This window comes from Tympanuchus pallidicinctus, unplaced genomic scaffold (genome assembly GCF_026119805.1).
Source record: "Tympanuchus pallidicinctus isolate F22 unplaced genomic scaffold, pur_lepc_1.0 scaffold22, whole genome shotgun sequence".
In the NCBI taxonomy this organism is placed as follows: domain Eukaryota; kingdom Metazoa; phylum Chordata; class Aves; order Galliformes; family Phasianidae; genus Tympanuchus; species Tympanuchus pallidicinctus.
In genome coordinates, this window is record NW_026294739.1 from 34,319,462 (window position 1) to 34,338,370 (window position 18,909).

An 18,909-nucleotide genomic window follows, 5' to 3' on the forward strand; every position below is an offset into this window, starting at 1 on the left:
TGGTTTGTAATAAGCCAGCAAACTAACGCTTTATTTTTATATTAATCTGGCCTCTGAAGTAGAGTATACTGGAGCATGACAAGAACAACAAAAATAAACTGGCACATACTTAATAACTGTAACAGTGAATTGCCTCCAATACTAAAATATTTATCGAAACTGAGGGAAAAAAACTACAAAGAATTACCCTCCACAGCCTGCTACCAGCTCTTTAACAGTGGGCAACGTAATGCCTTAAGGTACCTCAAACTGTCTTTCATTTTCCAGACTTAATGGCTGATTGCAGAAATCAATGTTGCCATTAGTAACAGAGTATTTGTTATGGCATGATTTCCTCTGTTGTTAGACTTGCAGAATGATTACAGTATTAGTGAGGTGCTTTCTTTATAAAGGGCTGAAGATATAACTTTCAATTTACTATCCATTAGTAAGTGACTTTGGAAATATAGATGAGGCCAGAAATCTTACCTGTTATTACTTGGAGATTTTATTTCAGCAGTCATAGGCTAGTAACTTTAAAAATTGTACCAGGAAGCTCAATATTTTATAGACATCTCCAAAGAAATATTATCTGCTTTGCCATTTTATACACAGCAAGTTAACAAGACATACGGTTCAATTAAAATGTTTCAGTTCAATTTCTACTTTTCTTGCACTTTGAAACAGATGCAAATTATGCAGAAGGTTTCATACGTGTTAAAATGCGCACATAAGTTAAAAGATTGTCAAAAAGTTAGTGCTTTGTATTTCCTGAATCTCCTCTTAATCAATCCGGTAGCCAGGTGCAAGCAAATATTTCAGCTAAGCAAGTGATACGATTGTGGGAATCAGGAAAATCAGAGAGGTCAGCTAACACGCTCCTCATTAGTCATACTTCTCTGACCAAGATCTCAAAGAAGGCATTTATCTTCCACCTTTTACGTGGTGGGAAGGGAAAGGTCTGCAAGAGACACCATGAACAGAAGAGGAAAACAAAAAGTCCTCCAAAATGTGGGGGAAGAGGCCCTTGCCGTGACATTCCCACTTGGTGTACATACAGACCCTATATGCTGCTGCCGGTGGCGTGGCTGAAACGACAGCTGAAAGACTAGGAAACCTGCCCTTGGAGGAGTGAGAGGGTGAGCCAAGAATTAACCTCAAAGGCATTGAGGGAACCCAAACACAGATGTTCTGGCGTATAACACCGCGTCTCTGTGGACCATTAGAAAACGACCTAACCAGAGAATGCATAAACAACTTTGCTGCTGTGATTTCAAATAGAGCTACTACGTTTTCTGCGCAGAGAGGGAAGGAGAAGTCATCATACCTGAAGAGGAGGGCGAGGAAGGGTGTGGACTGTCCTCCTGGGCACTCCCCGTCTGTGAGAGACCCCCACCTACTCCGCTTTCTTCAGTAATGTTAGAGGAGCCTGGGGTCGTCGACCTGCTGACAGACTGCGACTCTTGATCGCTGCCAGATCCACGACGCTCATCAAGACTCCCTTGGATTATTTCATCTTCTCCTTTCCTGTCTCTTTTGTGGACCCTGGAGTGCACAACCACTTGGTGGTACGTTCTAAAAACCCTCCCGCAATCCGGGCATTCAGTTGGCTTTTCTTTTACGTTTCCATGACTTTGTAAGTTGTAATCGAGTCCCTGGTTCATACCATGTGACAAAAAATCTCTACTGCCTTCTAAAGGGTCTAGTTTGCTTGGCAAGTCTCTCTGATTGCCCATTTTAGTGCTGTGAACCAAATCAGCAGGCATTTTCTGCTTAGAGCCATCTGCTCCTACTAACACATACTCCCGCTTCTCCTTATCAAACATAACTCCAGCATTTGCCAAAGTGTCTTCATGGCTGCGCTGTATCTGCTGCTCTTTAGACAAAAAGCCATGTTCCATGGCCATTCCCCTTGCCATAAGCTGCCAGGCCTGATAGCTGTTTACTGGATCCATCTCCGCTGCTTTGGCGGCAGCTTGTAACCTTTCTATACAGCTGGATTTCAGAGGAGGCACCAGATTGAGACAGCCCAATAAAGAGTGTTTATCCCCTTCAGCAATACTGTGGCCAATGCCAGAAATGGGTGAAAGGAGCTTTCCCAAGACTTCCTTCTCTTTCATGGGCATGTCTCCTTTGTTATAGATTTGATTTTGTTCACTTAAGCTCGCTTTGTCAGGAGGAAGAAACCCACTCTGCAAACAAGACAGGTATCTCGAATACAAGTTTGCATGAGCTTCCTGGGACATACTGCTGATGGAGACAGGTACTTCGGGATCATTAGGAGATTTGTTCTTGACAGATAACTTATTCAGGTGAACTTTCATGTGATTTTTAAGGAACCAAGGCTCTTTGAATCGCCGCCCGCAGATCTGACAGCAGTGTTCAAAGGAATCCTTGTGCTTCCTCATGTGGCCTTTTAGGAACCAGGCTTGGCTGAACACTTGGCCACACACCTCGCAGCGGAACTCATTGGTGGACTGCTCCCCATTCCCATTGGAGCCCTGGCCCTGCGCTGACTCTGCGGTTATGTGAGCCTTCTCAACGTGGCTGATCAGCTCCTCTTCCTGTGAGGCAGCAAAGTCGCACAGGGTGCACTTGTAAGGCTTGTGCAGGATCCTTATGTGCCTGTCCAGCTCTTCACGCTTTTTAAACTTGCCTTTGCAAAATGTGCATCTGAACCCAGCTGTCTGAGCAACAACTTCTTCCTGGACACTGACTGGCTTTGGAGAGGGAACAGGGTTTGAAATATCAGGTGTGTTGTGATTAGCTGGCACAGACAAGTTGCAATTTGTGAGAGGCATTGGCTGAGCATGCTGCTGTGCTTTCACATCAGGTCGTGGCTGCAAGAGGCTGCTCTTCATCTGCTTGTCCCGAAGAATCGCTCTCTCCTCCAGCTCATGTAAAAGTCTGTTTTCCTCTCGGACTCTTCCACGACCTTTACCAAGGTTGCCAAGTTTATGAGTACGCAGGTGTATCTTCAGGTTGCCTTTCTGAGCTGCTCTGTGATCACAGTATGGACACTTAAACGGTTTCTCTCCAGTATGAGTGCGCATGTGCAGCGACAGGATGCTGTTAAATCGAAAGCGCTTTCCACAGAGGGGACACGGGTACTTTCTGTTTTTCCTGGCATCATCCTCTATATCGCTCATCTGAGACATAATCCCTAGGTTTTGTCCATTTAAGAACTGCTGCAGATCCACACGCCCATTCAAACTGGTGTCAACCTCTCTGTTGAGCTGGTTTGCTAACAGGGCCATCTGACTGCTGATGGGTTGGTTTGCTATGGACATGTGGCTTTTGTCTTCTAGTGGTGCTGATGCCTTCTCTTCTGGATTCTGCCTGTTCTGGAGCTCCGGAAAAGCATGGCTGAGCTGGGAAGTGATCTGGTGCAGCTTCTGGCTCATTGAATACTGCCCATTGAGTATGGTGCTGTTGAGATGGGCGTCAGCTTCTGGCACAGCTGAAGAAACACCAAGGCACAAACTAGCTTCCTCCATCTCTGAAAATCAGAAGATATTTTAGATTCAGACTGTGAAAGAGTTACAAGCATTGAATCACTGACACACAATTCGCATTCTCTGTTTCACCTACTCATAATAATGCAAAGGAATTAGTGTAAAAACCATAAAAAGTGTGTTAAATGCAAACTATGCTATGCAATTGTGAACATGTATGTGCTTTCATCATTTTGTATGTTTACTGACAAACATTAATTACTATTTAAAATTATGCTATGATTTCAAAATCTAATTATTATGGAGGGGGCGAGGGCTTTTACCATCTCCCTTGTCTTTCTTCCTGTGAAATTGCACCTGTTTACGTTTCTAAATCTATACTGAAAGAAATGTTATGCATCTCTCCCATTTCCATCAGAAAAGCCAGCAAAAAAAAAAACCCACAACAACAACAACAAAAATAGAAATCCATTTGTAACTTTCAGTTCCATTAACCATATTCTATATATTACACATTCTAAAATGAGAAAGATAGTTTTATGATTTGACAAAAAACGATGGTATGATATTTACTGGTGTACAATAAAACAAGATAATGTTTTGGGAAAAAATAAAGTAAAGGACAAGCTTTAGAACAATAAAAGGGATTTTGCTTTAGTCAACAAAAAGTGCAGTAATATCTCATTAAGCTGATTAGTATGCTGCTTAGAAACAGTACTAGGTGCTGTAACACATGATTATAATCATAAAAATCCTTCAGTGTTTGCAAGTAAGCATTAACAAGGTATATTAAATTTTAAGGAGACTGCGACTAGCAGCTTTGTAAACCTCTGAGATTAAGATTTAACCCTTCTGTTACAAAACATTGTTATTTTGTCATTTTGAAATTGAGCCCATCAAAAGGCACATAAATTATCTGCTGCCAAGTCTCTTAATTCATCATTGAGAACCTTCAGATTTCATTTCTTACGAAAACTTGCCAGATTATAGAGGAATATCTTTGTCCTTCGATGGGTAAAACATGTGATTTAAGGCACTTTGATTTGTTTTAAAGAGCTCTCTTATGGAACTAGATAAAACCAATTAAAATCTGGGGAAGGTGTTGTGGAAAGCCTCAACAAGTTTAAGAATTTTAATAACTTTCCTAATACGCAGTAATGACTACAAATTGTACCCACACTATGTATACTGCAGAAAATTAGAATTCAAAGCTGTTTGTTAAACACAAGTGCTCGGTTCTGGTCTGCATAATTGTCCACAATAATCTTCTATCTTTGCCACTTCTCTACGCTACAAAGAAATAATGTATCTGTAAAATTCTATTTAAAATAAAAAGTTTTACATTAATAACTCTCAAAAAATATGAAGCTGTAAGGTTATATTGGATCATAATTAAGATCTGTGTTGTTCAGTGAAGTCATATGACACATTACTCACTAGTAAAATTACTGAAATCTATATGTTATTGAATAATTAATCTGGAAAACTTCTGTTGGGCTTTACCCGAAAGCACTTATTCACTCTGCGTTCCACGCTCCAGGTGGGCACTGTTCCTCTCGCTGCTTCATACTGGTCATTTGCTAGACAACTGGAGGCTCAAATCTGGCATATACCTTAAATGTATGTGATTGTGCCTATGGGAGCAGTCCAGTGGACTTCACAGGATGACTCCTGAAAGCAAAGTTCTACACATGCTTAAGTCTTTGCAGGATGAGGGCCTTAAACAAGCTTGGGTGGTCTCCAAGAGAAGATCTATTTAGTTCTCGACAGGATGAATGAGGTCATGTAATCCAATGCAGATCTTGCAAGAAAAAAGGGGGAAAGAGACATTCACACGTGTATTCAGGATGAACGTGACCCACAAAATTTTGATGACACGTAAGCAGATTTTTTGAAAGCTTCAACACTTCACTTTCAGGTGTTGTGTCAGGACCCATCAATAATATTTATAAAATATTAATGAGATAGAGTATGTCAAAGTAAAAGGCTTATACACATAAGCTATAGGACTGCACTTAAGTTTGGCTTAAAGTGTCTGATTTTCAAAGATAGGGAAACATGGTCAAGTCAGGAGTTCACCCAAGCCCACGTAGTAAATGAATAAAATTACTGGTTCTCATGCAAGTTTACTTTGTTTGGGTACATACAAACACATTCTTTTAACATTCTGCAAGCTTCCTTAACTTTTGAAACAAACCAAATTGCACATTCAAAAGGAGCTGTAGTGTGTAGGTCTACTACTGCCTGAAGTTGACTGACATTTCAAACTCTCTCTACTCAATTCCTTTAAATAAAAAATCTCCACCAGCAACACTGAAATGGACTTTTTGTCTAGACTGCACATACTGCAAGTGTTGCCTCTCTTTGCCAGTTAAACAAAACAGAATCATAGACTATCCTGAATAGGAGATGACCCATAGAAACCATTGAGCTCAACTCCTGGATCCACAGGAGTTCACCCAGAATTCAATCCACTTTACATGTACATACGCAGACATATATTGAAGAGGGGTTGGTAAAGTCTTTCTAGGTTGTCATTACCATTATTATGTAACAGCTTCAAAAATGCAGTCTAAATTTCATTTATTCACTTGACCTCAATGGGAACTGGTGCTTTTACATGCTTAGGAAGGTTTGGATAGTTAATTTCAGCATTTTATGCTCTATCAAAGTCTGGAAATGCTGACAGATCCCAGTGGAGATTATTAATTCTGATTTTTAACCCTAAGCATCAGTTCAAACCTATAAATATTTGGACTGAGGAGGGGAGTTGTGGTTGAGATTTTAGGCTATTTTATAGCTCTTCTTCAAATATAACTTTATTAAAGTATCAGCAGTAGTTACATTTTAAATAACATAACTTTTTCTAACATTTTCTTTCCCTTGCCTGGAAAACACACAGATACAATATAGGATAAGTTGGGAAAAAAAATTCATTTAAAAACTAGCGTTTTTAAATCAGCTCTGAGGAGTCTGACCAATACACGTTGATCTTTTGGCACTGGAAATTTTGCTCATTTTAGACTTAGCATGCAGAAAGGTCAGCAAAGCTGCTGTTTAATGAGAAATATCCTCCCCTAAGTGCCACACTCTGATCAGCCATTCAGTTACCAAGATCTAGTTATTGGCAATCTCAAAATGCTAGAGATCTTCACTTAAAATGTATTCACATCCTCATCTGCTTGATCTGCTTCTACTCCTGTCTCCTGCCTCTGACTCAGACCATCTCTTCTTTGTCCTATTTCTACCTGGTTTTGTTGCACAGTATAATTACGTAAAGTATTTCCATGTGAAATCTTTCCTCCCAGTGTTTCCCAGTTAGTGCCTCTGGGATCTATTCAGCTCTTGCATAAGTCAGGCTCTCGGTATTCTTCAGCCAATTCGCAGCAAAACCTACCAAAACCCCATTTCCTATCCATACACAAGACAGAAATAAACTCCTCTTCATCAATCATTCCATTATGAATTACATAACCCAATTTAATTTGCCTAATTTCTCTAAAAAAAATCCCTTCGTTCTCTCCCTCTTTATCCATCATCCCTGCCTGTTTCTCTGACCAGACGGGCTACCCCAGATGGGACAAAGGGCCCCATGGAACCTCTAGCTGCTGCTCTCCTACTTCAGGCAGCTCAAGGTTCCCACCTCTGCTGTAGATTCTCTCCAGCTCCTCAACCTTGTGCCCAGGTTTCTTGCCTCCCCAGACCAAGACACCAAATATGAGGAAAAAAAATAATCTGGAAACGTCAATTTGTAAGTGATATTGTGAAGTTTGACAGTACCTCCCACCTACCCATCCTATCCTGCAGATAGCCTAGATGCTATTTCCCCACATACTGTGAGGACCACGAAAAGGTCATGACAGATGGAAAGCTGGATTATGAACTACCATAAAAGCTGAAGCCCCGCAAAGCAGCCTGGCTCTAGCAATCTGTTTGGAATCATAACCACCCAAACCTTCAAGAAGCTCCAATACTACAACATAATCTTCACTTCACATCTGAACATTTTTGCCCAAAGTGATTTCATTTTTCCTCAATTTTTTCCTCAAAGCTCACAATTACCCAAATGGACAAATAATGTCTATTCAGTTTATTCACAATACATTTGTGCCTGCGATAAAGTGTTATTTCCACTGAAAACCTGGAAAGTATCTGAATACTTGTAATTTCCCCATTCCTCTACTTGACAAAATAAAATAAAATAAAAATAAAGGAGGAGAAGCTAAGGATCACTTAGAGGTATTTCTTGAATGCTGAAGTTTCTAGCCTTCTGCTTTTAAATATATAGTCTACTACACTCTTCCTGATCCTGATGTCCCTTAAAAGGAAAACACAGAACGTTCTGTCGTCTCCTACGAACAGAAGCAGGATGTTCTCTGCAGTTAATATACGCTCACAAACTCAACTACAAATCAAATTTGAGATTGTTAAGAAATTCAAAATAAGTTGAAATTTATATGGTCTATTTTTGACCTTTATTTATCTGCAGTGTTTTGTAAGAACACATTCCCCCAAGACCGCGCACGCTGGTATCAGTTGTTCGCGGGTGGCCTTCCTAACCCAAACAAGCCCTTTGCTCCAGCAGCAGCAGGAACAAGTCTGCAGCAAGAAGCTGACGAGCCATCAGAGGACAGCCTTTCTCTGCATAGGGTGTGCAGATCCCTATTTCTATGACAAGGGTCCTCAGCTGATGAAATTCACAACTGGATGCATACATTATGAAAATGCTCTCATCTCCTGCATTAAGGTACAGTGAGACATTCGTGTCCCTTTGATGACGCTAATAGTTATTTTGATTTGACTCACATTTTTGCCCTCAAGACTACTTTCTGCGAGATCAATAACGAAAGTTCTGACTTCAGCCATTTCAATGGAACACACGGATTTTATTTAACTATTTCAAATGGATTACTGGAATTTTAAACCAGTTATGACACCAGAAATGCCTGTCATTACAACTACATTAATGTAATGTGAGAAGCTTGGCTTCCTTCTGCTGGAAACACAAAAAATTAGGTGGCAAGTAGAATAAAAAATAGTTGAAATATAAATATATGCCTACAAACACATGCAAACATATGCACGCACATATCTGTGCGCCTGCACATATATGCATCCACACACCTGTTATCTTTGTAAACAGATGGACCACATTCAGCTCTCATTTACACCTGTTCGTTCCTACCGGACACACACTAAAGCATCTCCCTCTTCGCTGCTGTAGAGAAAACAGTCATTTCAAAAACACTGTTGTGCTGTTATTATGGCTTAGATTAGGTTAGTTAAAAGATTTACAGTTCAGTAAGCAAAGTAATGCTTTACAAGCTCACGTGTTTAGACGACAAGCTCGCTCTGGCCCCGATCCTCCGAGCAGTTAGTTACACATACTGTTACTTATGCTCTCAGAATACAGACCTGGCATTTATCTTTCCAGCTAGAAAAGTGTACATATCTATACTATCTCGTGGTCCACTAACAAATTCTGAATACTACAATACAGATAATTTCAGTTCATAGCAACTCAGAAAGACGCATCATGGAGAAACTTCAGAATATATACTGTATTTTTATAAAATATCATTCTTATTGTTGTAGCAGAAACTGTGTAACTAAGGCTGTTATAAGCATAATACACTCCTGTTAAGAAATACAGAACACCAGACTACTGAACCCTTTCAGGGTCATTAAACAGCTGTAAACATTATTACAAAAATAAACCAGAGATTTCATGCTTACATTTTAGCCCAGAGCTTGGTGTGCTGAGCAAGTACATTTTTTTTGTCTCTTACAATCAACGCTGGTGACATTTGGGCATCCAAACAAATTACATCACAAATATTACTGAGGTGGGTAGGATACTGAGTGGTTTATTTGCCAGATGATTAATATATAAACAGAAGAGCAGCACAGATGACCTACTCTTCTTTGACTGATTTGCAGGCAATACTAAGAGACGCAGATGTAAATAGTTAAATTTTAACAAAAACGTGTGCATGGAAAGGAAGGAGAGAGATCAGCTGTATTTAATACCACTAGGACAGCATTACTCAATCTGATAAAATGGAATAAACATTAGGCCAGATTCTATTCTCATTTCTACCTAAGTAAAATAGAGTAACTCCAATGAACTCAATGCGGTTTTCACTTTTTTAATTATTATTCTTTTTGGTTGGTTAAGTTGGAGTCCTGCTCCTTGGGTTGTCACGTAATTTTATCAGAGAAATACACAGTTTCCAGAGTGTTGCAGAATGCCTGAAGAGAAAAGAAAAGTAGCCTACAGGTAGTAAGTCGTACGTATTTGTGTTTATTTAGCTATTATTACGGCTAACCTGGTAATCAGTTACTTCTATTAATCCCACTACCACACTTAGGTTTTGTTGTTATAGCAAAGCATATATGAAGCTTCTAAGAATTAAAATAAAACCTGGGGTGAGCCCAGGTTGGGCAGGATCTGCACAAAGCCTGAAGCCAACCTGACCCGATGGGGCTGCACCCACTGTCCTGGTGTCTGAGCTGGAAGCGGGCGGCTGAGCAGCCACCTGCCAGCACCCATCTCACAGCCACACTGCCAGGGAGGCAGCAGGACAGCACCCAACACAACTGAAGCTGCTTTGTAGCGCTGGTATCTCAACAAGCTGCTTATTGATTTCAAAACAAAGTACTCCTTTAGCAACAATGGAACGATCTCATTCCACAACAGTTTTTATGTTTTAAAGGAGGGTTAGCACAGGGATTTCCACGTTTCAAAAGTCATTAACAGACAGCAAATTGTTTACTGAGGCCTGTACTGCTTGCAGTTCAAGCTGAAGAGGACAGCTGCTTTCTAAAATACCTGTTACGTCTGTAAGTTACTTTCTAGCTAGCACAACATTTCGGACTGATAACTGATAAGTAGAAGATGAATCACCAGAGCAGTCTTTAGCTGGTAGCACCCATGGAGTGGAGGACTATGAACTGCTTGTGATCACAATCTAGGAAGGCTAGCAGAGAGGAGAGAAGAGGTCATTTATAAATCTCACTCACAGATTAGAATAGAAAGATTAGAAGAATGCAGACAAGCTGTTTGATTTATTGCTACTTTGCATGTGACTTAGCAAAATCTGTTTTCCTTCTTATTTATTCTATTTCACTTGCATATACTTAAGAAGTCAGATGCGAAGAAGAGAAAGATAAATAATTGGTACTGAAAGTTCAGTAGCTTAAAAAAAAGCCTTGCTTTTTTCAAGCATTGGTCGCATCTGGGATCATTATTTTTTAGCTTATAAGCATTGATTCTTTTTATTTTTCCTAGTGTTTTCCTGATGACAACAGTAAAGATAATACCTAAATTCAAATGGAAGCCTGATTTGAGGAATGCTTCATTAAACTAAAGCCTCTGTTATTTTAGAAACAGCATTTTTAAAAGTAAATTTGTTATTTTCATGTAATTTGGAATGTATACAACTGATTAAGCTCTCTCCAATTTGATCAATCTCCTGTAGCTCCTATCTGATCACTCACTTTAATTAATCTAGCTGGCATCTACCTTAGATTGAAGAAACTTTAAAATTAAGCTTTTAACGATCCACTCTACTATCACACAGTACAAATAAAATAATAAAATGCCTGGAAGCCTTTGCAAAGCATATTTATTATTTCAATTTTTGTCATTTTTACGGTATGAAATGAATTCTGAATCTTCCGTTCTCATCTGAGGATGTTGTGCCAAACTGGAAATCTGTTATTCTCTAGCTCATTATATAATATTAAAATATCCATAACGCTGACCCTATTAATCCTGCATTCCTCACACAGGCAAGCTTCAATAAAAGGCAGTGCGTTTCAGCTGGGGGAGGGCAGGAGGATCAGGCCCTCTGTGCTGATTACTGAGAGATGAAGAAAGAAGAGTTAAGACCACAGAACTCGAATCATAGTTTGAAACAATTTAAATCCAAAACTGTAATGCGGGTTGATGATTTCATTTTCATTTCACAAAGGCTTAGGCTTAGATTTTGCACATAACTAAATATAATGTCAAATGCACATATGTCCCAAAGATCAAAGTATGATTGATTGTGAAATATTCACATGCGATAGCCCATGAGATTTTGTTCACAAGGGCACCTGTCAGAAGCATAAGCTTGGGTACAAATCATCAAATAAGTATGTAAAATCGTTACTAAAATCCAGGCATGCAATCAGATAGTCAGTTGTCTGAAACTACTGGCCTGGAGCCAGCACAGTGGCTCAACAGCCTAATGCTTTGGTCTCTGCGGATCCTCGGGGCCCCAGTTCAGTTCCTCCTACTACTAGTCGGGTCATCTGCCTGTACCTAGTTTTGACTTTTCTGGCATTTAATGCTAGGAGTAACGGAAAAAAACACGAGTCCATAAGTTCCCCCTGACCTGAGCCACAGAAACATCTGCTGGTTGAGTCATGAGCTGCTTGTTGGCCAAGTTTAACAGCAACCGATCCTGTTGCGGATCAGCTCTCTCAGCAGTAGGTGTCACTGCAATAAATAGATGGATTTCAAGGGACAAAGACATACATTCCTAATGAAAATGCAGAAACAGGCTACTGCTGAATAGCAAGAGTTTCAACAAGAAGTGTATCGTCCAATTAGACTCTATGTAAAAGAATGGAAATCTGGTTTGGGGAGAAATGAAATTGTACAAGTGGGATTGCCAACAACAACAACAAAGTAATTCTGCCCTTTAGTCCTATGTCATAGGGATCCTTTAACTCACATTAATCACCTCCCTGCAATCCCAGGTCTATTAGGTAAAGACTGTTGCTGTTAAACCATTAAAAAAAAAAAAAAAAAGCTCTCTAACAAATTAAGTAATTTTCTCTAGTGGAACAAAAGACCTAGTTATATGGAAAGACACTGTACACTCAACTGTAGTTTTAGGACCTAAAAGACCAAAAGGTTAGCCTATTTTCTGTCAAAGTAAAGAGCCCGTATCCAACCCTATCTACGTACAGAACAAGATAGCTTTGGGGAGGAGGGTAAAGGATGTCTCAAGTATAGAATTAATTGAGAGAATATTTTAAAAAGCTTTAACCAATCCATGTTTGAATCAGAAATATGTGGCATTCCAAATAATATCCCAGAGATGTCAGCCAAGTCCACACCATATTTGGTTTCATTATCACAAAATGGTTTGTAGGACAATTAAGGATGCTCCAAAGTGCATTCTATTGAGTTAGTGGACAAAACAAAGCATCACTGAACACATGGCCTACCTCTGGTGACGTCAACGCAAAGTACATACCTAAGAAAATGTTTAATGTTCGTCAGAAGTACAAAAGGAAGAGGAAGGATGAATACTCTAGCTTTACATAACCTTTTAGACATGAACGGGATCATATCTGACAATGTATATATTCTCAAAACTCATATATAATACAACTGCACTTATTTTACCTCCAGAGGCACTGAGCTGGCAACAAAAGAAAAGAAAGAATAAGAGGATAACAAAAAGATAAATTTCTTCTTTTTTTTTTTTTTATAAGACAAACCAACATGAAAAAAATCTCTCCTATTCCATCATTAAATACAGAGAAAGTAAAAAGAGCTACAGTGCACATCTGGGAAGAGTTTTGCAGCAGTACAACACTGCCCCAAACAGTAACTGACACTGGGTCATAACCCATACTCTGTAATGCTCCAAACATCATGGGCTCATCTGAGCATGCTGTGAGCAACACAGTGTGAGGAAGGGAAGATACCTTCTATACGATCCTTTGCTGAACGCAGAAACAGTCAACAGCTTAACACGGTGTAAATACAAACACTTGAAAAATCAGAAGTCATTTGCCAATACCAGTGCACCCAGCTGGCTCCCTGGGCCAGGAAGGGGCCAGCTTTCAGCACCACTGAAATGAGCATTCCTAACTGATCATTTCCACATCTCACTTAGGAAAAGATCACCATGTATCTTGACTTAAATATATGGCACATTCTTTACAGAGCAGCCAGGGACAGCATGCAGAACTTTTGACTGCCATTGCTAAGTCCAGTATACCAGATAGCTTTCTTTTATCAAAAGTAATCGAGTGATGAAAAGACTGTCGTTTTTGACTCGTGACAAATTTGTCAGCATAATTTTTTTTTTTTTGTTAAAATATCGTGTAGGGTTACTTTTGTAGCTAATGACTGAGATTCTCAGCTGTTAATCCCTTCTACCTCTGCTTTCTGCCTTCTACCCTTTCTTCCCTCATTCCAATTGATTTATTTACCTTTTCCCTGTGACACCTGGACATTGTTGCAAAAAAAAAAAAAAAAAAAGGTGTAACTTAGAGGGCCAACAGTCATTCTTACATAAAGGTGATTTTAATTAGCTATTGTCAATACTAATTTCCAGGAAAATGAAAATTTTGATAAAACCTCAGTTTAGTGGGGTGAAAGATAAAAGTGAAAAAGGTGAAGATGCTGGGAGGCAGGGGGAAGAATGAAAAAGAAAGTGAACATTACTCGGATGCTTTGTGCTCTCCAGAAAAAGCAGAAAGAGTAAACTCCTTGCAGAATTAAGTGGAACAAAATAGATGAGGAAACTCAATACAAGCGTAGAGTAAGGACAGAAAAAATATACTTCATTACCAATCAAGAAAAATAAAACATCATAACTACAAATGTCATTTATCCTTCAGTGGCCTGGTCTGTGCACGCTTTCCCCGATATATGATGGCTGCTTCTATTTAACTTTACTGATCACTGGCCTGGGCAGAAGCACAGGTTTGGTAACTCAGGAAGCCATCTAGCACCTTGCAGGATGCTTTCTCACCAAGATGTGGTTTAGACTTGAAGGATATGGCTAGCAGTCACTGAGCACCACAACAACACATCAGCCTGATTCTATAACTTGTAATCGTACCTAAACCAAGGTCAGGAACTATGCACAAAGCAAGCTGTTCTTCAGAATGTAATTTCAGAGAACGGAAAAAGTAGTTCCAATATCAGTTCTTCTAATCATTCTAGTTTTTTTACTGTTTGTTTGTGATGACTTCTTGAGCAGAAAAACAGTCCCAAACAGGACAACCTATATGAAAAGCAATTGAGCTGGAGATATATCCCTGTATTTTCCTTGCTGCTCTTTAAATTCTCTCTACCTATCTATGACAGATTGTTCTGCAGCACAATAATGCTGCCTCTTTCCCCAGACAATGGTGCAAAACAGTTGTAATTGTTCCATGGTTAAGCCAAGGAAGTGTAAATCTGATGACAGATAAGCGACCATAAAAAAGGGTTGCATCTTCACAGTACTGTTCAATCCAGTGAGGTATGAGCAGATACACGAACAGGGAATTTCCTCCCACCATTGTGCTGCAAGATCAAGTACAGGAATAGTGCGGTCACGCAGTGCTAGTATCAAAGGAAGCAGAGATGCAAGCACCGATTGCGGTAAGATGGTACGTATGCTTCAATGCAACAGCAGCATGACCTTAGGATCCCAGCAAGCTTAGCCCTGAGCATGCTTTGGGCACCCCTGTTTTATCTGGGCACAATCATTTTGATCATTAATAAAAAGGACACTGGAAACTTGGCAGACACAGAGCAGAAAGATGAATATGGGGGAGGAGGAATGTTATAAAAATACAATAACATATTTCAATGCTATCTGCAGGACAAAAATCCTTTAAATAATTTTGATGTTAATTGCCACGTTGTGAGCCCACGACTAGGAAGACAACCTATCACAGCCGATAGGTGAGTGGCAACCAAGCTGACAAAGGAAGTCTGATAAATGCAATCACAGCATGACAGACACTGGCAAGTTCAATTACGGTTGCAAAGTCAGCTGGGAGATGGTCTCTGCTGGCTGTGATATATCCTTAACAGGCTGTGCTGGCCTGGTGCAGCCCTGAGCAAGCTCCTTCCCATGACTGACAGCAGCCCCAGGATTTGGGACTGAGCACCAACAGCCCCAGCGCTGAGAACATTCAGGAGTTCCCACACACAGTATCGGCACTGCTTCAGCTGCCGGAACAGAAATTTTCCTGCTGCACTTACTGCCTGTGCTGTGCACCTCTACTTACAAATACATTGATGCTACATCTGATTTTTTTACTCCCTTACTTTCTGTTTCAGAATAGACCAGCTATTCTTATTTGATATGAGAAACTGTGAGGGAGACATACAGCAAACAAGGCTTCTCATACTTCAACTGCAAAATCACTTCAGAATTCGAGCCATATTTAATCAAAATATCAGGCTTCCTTCTTTCTTTTTAAATTACTATTTTAAGTAACATTATTATTATTTTTAAGTAGCAAAAATGAAGTCCTTTCTCAGCTTTTCGTGTTGACTTTTATTTTCCTAGTGACATTTTTTTACGAAAAAAAAAAAAAAAGAAACCACTCTTTCTAAAGGACTTCTTTGTTCTCTTCCCAGATTTTCCAAAAATATTCTAAAAGGACAATGGTATAAAAATTTTACTCTAAAAAATGTAAGTACTTTGAATGAGCAGAGTTATTCAGTTATATCTCTCGCTTATGAAATCCCCATATCGTGTATCCTTTATCCAACAGCAGCCTCTTTTAGCTTCAATCACAAGGGCTAACAATATGTTATTGATATGATTTCAGGAAACTGTCAGCGGGCAGCTTAACTTTCAGCTCCTCAGCTGTGGTGGTGCACGCACAAAACGTACCTGTGCCTCTCCTGCATGAAAGCTGGCAGCGATGGGAACATTCCTGTCAGCTGTCGTGGCACAACAAAGAGAAACGTAAACAGCTCTTCTTCTCGCCAAACGCAGCCTCATGCTCGTTACACAACGAGCTCACTGCTGGACTCACTGGGAATTCTAACTGGAATCTGAAAAGTGCATCAGCACTCCGAGACGCAGCGCAAAGCTCCCTGCAGGCAGCTACCCCAGGAGCGGAGGGCAGGTAACCAAAGCCATGGCCGCAGGCCTCGTCCCCTGCCCCTGTCCCACCTCCCACCCAGAACTCAGCCTCCTGCAGCAGCTGGGAACGGGTTCAGACTTACACCTATTCCCTCTCCTTGATCAACAGGCAGATGACTGAGGAGGACAGCTAGCTGGGCCACCACCCCGACAAGAAACCAAGCAGTTCAATGGTGCCCGAGGTTCGGGGTGTGCTGCAGGTCCAGTCAGGGGGCTGACTCCCATCATATGGGGACCGTGAGGACTTGCCATGCCCCTGTATGGCTGGCCCTGAATGCCCACCAGTGAGAACGGCTGCAATCAGAAATGGGAAAGAAATGGGGCTCTTCTGCACAGACATAAAACATCATCTCCAACCGCTTCTGGAAAAATAAAGTTAGCCCATAAGTAAATAAATAGAGCCCAGTCAGATTTTTGTTTTATCAACTATCGTACCTTTGAGAGCTAAAGAAGAATGACAAATGTCAGAAGCAAGAAGCTACAAGTGCCACTCTTCCCCACTTTACAAAGTCAGCGGTGTTTTTAAAACTACTTTTCACATCGGTTTACAAGCTTTAATAATAAAAGAGTGTGTTGTACTATTAGATGTTGGTCATTTTTTTTTGTCTGATGAAGAAAAATAACAGGCTGCTGCAGGAGCTAGCACAGTTGGCTTTTCTTTTCAAATGATCAGAGAAAGTACCATACTTTAAGGATGCGCCTTACTTGCTCTTAAAAAGGGTAAAACGAAATATTCTTCCAGCTATTCTAAGCCTGCCATATATGTATTATGCTGTTACAGATTTCAAAAGGTTAGCTTCAATGAACCTGACATCAGTATAACCCAAAATAACCCATTCAAGAGAAAAGTAAGAAATAATTGCTGTTTTCTCTTTTTTTTTCCTCAGCTATATTGCTATAATGATTTTGCATAACAGATTGAACAAAGTGCTGTTGTGACAGGTGGTAGAATTCAGCTAGTAAGCACAGAGACAGGGTTCAATTTAGTTTGTGAATCCTTTAATTGTTGTGCAGCTAATTAAAGAAGGTTCTTTACACTCGCAAGTGTTTACCGTTGCTAGTATGCATACATGAAAAATTAAATTGTGCCTTCAAGGGCTGAGAACTATAGAAAAATCATAGCTGATTCTGCAACATGCTTACCAGCTCAAAATAGCTGCTTTTCACAATTGGAATTTGTAAAACTTTTTGCTAAGCAAATATAGAGCTAATTAGAAGTGTTCGTTGGACCAATTAACATTTAAATAAATAAGCCATATTGCACATTTCACAGTCTTTATTTAATGATGCTTCTTAACTCTTTGGAAAGATTCCTTTAAGTACAAATAAGTTGTCATAAAAATGAAAGACAAAAATAACACCATAACAGTATATTCTATGCTTTTTTCTTTTTGCCTTGAAGTCTTTTCTAAAACTCTATACCTGTTACGGGGGAAGGGGGGAATACACAAATCTGGTTCCTTCTTTCATCTTGTCAAGTTACCTCTCCACCTCTTTGAATACAAATAGAAAAACATATTTGATTACTATTTAAAGTGTTGTGATAGCTCTGTTTGTTTTGCCCCATGGAACAGAATCTGTTTTAGAAAAAAAAAATACGTTACTTTTATGTCATAAAATGGCCATTCCAGCCAAAAACGAGGGAGTTCTCAGAAGAGATTGCACTTAGAGTAACAAAAAGAGCAGTTTGGAAGTTGGAAATGCAAACAGGGAAAGGGAAAATCTGTCTCATTTTAGCATTCCCATATCAAACCACTGCTGTTGTTATACCTTACCCCGGGCTGCAATTGCCCGTCTCTTTGGGGTCAAGTGATATTTTGCTTTCACAACAACTGTCTTTTAACTTAACAGTCCCTTTCAATCAATAAAACCCTTCAGTTTGCGTTGAACATACATTTTCTCTCTCTCTTCCAAGCTCCAAACCTCTACCTAGCACAAAGGTTACATTAAAAACAGAGGGAAAGCTTCTTGTTACTTTTTTTCCAAGATGCATTATATTACCTTGTAATCAGGCTAAGAGCTAACATGGAAGGACTCATTGTTGACCTTGGCTTTCAGCACAGAAAACAAAATTAACAAGAACCAATTAACATTTAAATAAATAAGGAAGATTAACAAAGAATACTCTGCATACCAAAAGGCTAAAATAAACCAAAAGAAAGAGTCCAGCATCTCCCTCAATCAGCATGAATGAAATTCTCTGAAACGATGTGAGACTGCTGGTGCATGTAAGTACAGGCTGCTCTTCCCAGAGTGGCAAGGCCTGCTGAACACCAAAATGTGACAACAGGCAATGCTCTCGCATTGGCAAGCCCTTGGGAAAACGTGCAGAGGCCCTACAGCCTCTCCATGATGAGGAGGAAGGATGCTGCCCAGATTTATCGCCTTCACTCTGCCCCTCACACATGAGGATCTTAGTGCTTGTGATTGCATTCATCTGCTGTCCACTGAGAAGCACGTGGATTTGAATTCATTGCTGATAAGCAAGAGGTCAAAACTGAACACCTAATTCACATATTAATTATCAATGTATGCCAGCTCTGAGTAAAGCTTTCATAGGAAAGTCCTGCTTTCTAAATCCAGGAAAT

The 18,909-nt window shown here is 39.9% G+C and overlaps 1 protein-coding gene across 7 annotated transcripts in view; it reads right to left on the bottom strand.

Moving 5' to 3' along the window:
* Positions 1 to 18,909, bottom strand: part of ZNF536 (zinc finger protein 536) — a 325,798-nt gene that overhangs the window by 168,314 nt on the left and 138,575 nt on the right. For all 7 annotated transcript variants that reach the window (XM_052685929.1, XM_052685930.1, XM_052685931.1 and 4 more), the window contains exon 6: positions 1,307 to 3,478. In XM_052685929.1, the coding sequence (XP_052541889.1) occupies positions 1,307 to 3,476 (2,170 nt within the window). In that variant the 5' untranslated portion in view covers positions 3,477 to 3,478. The remainder of the gene's footprint in view (positions 1 to 1,306; positions 3,479 to 18,909) is intronic.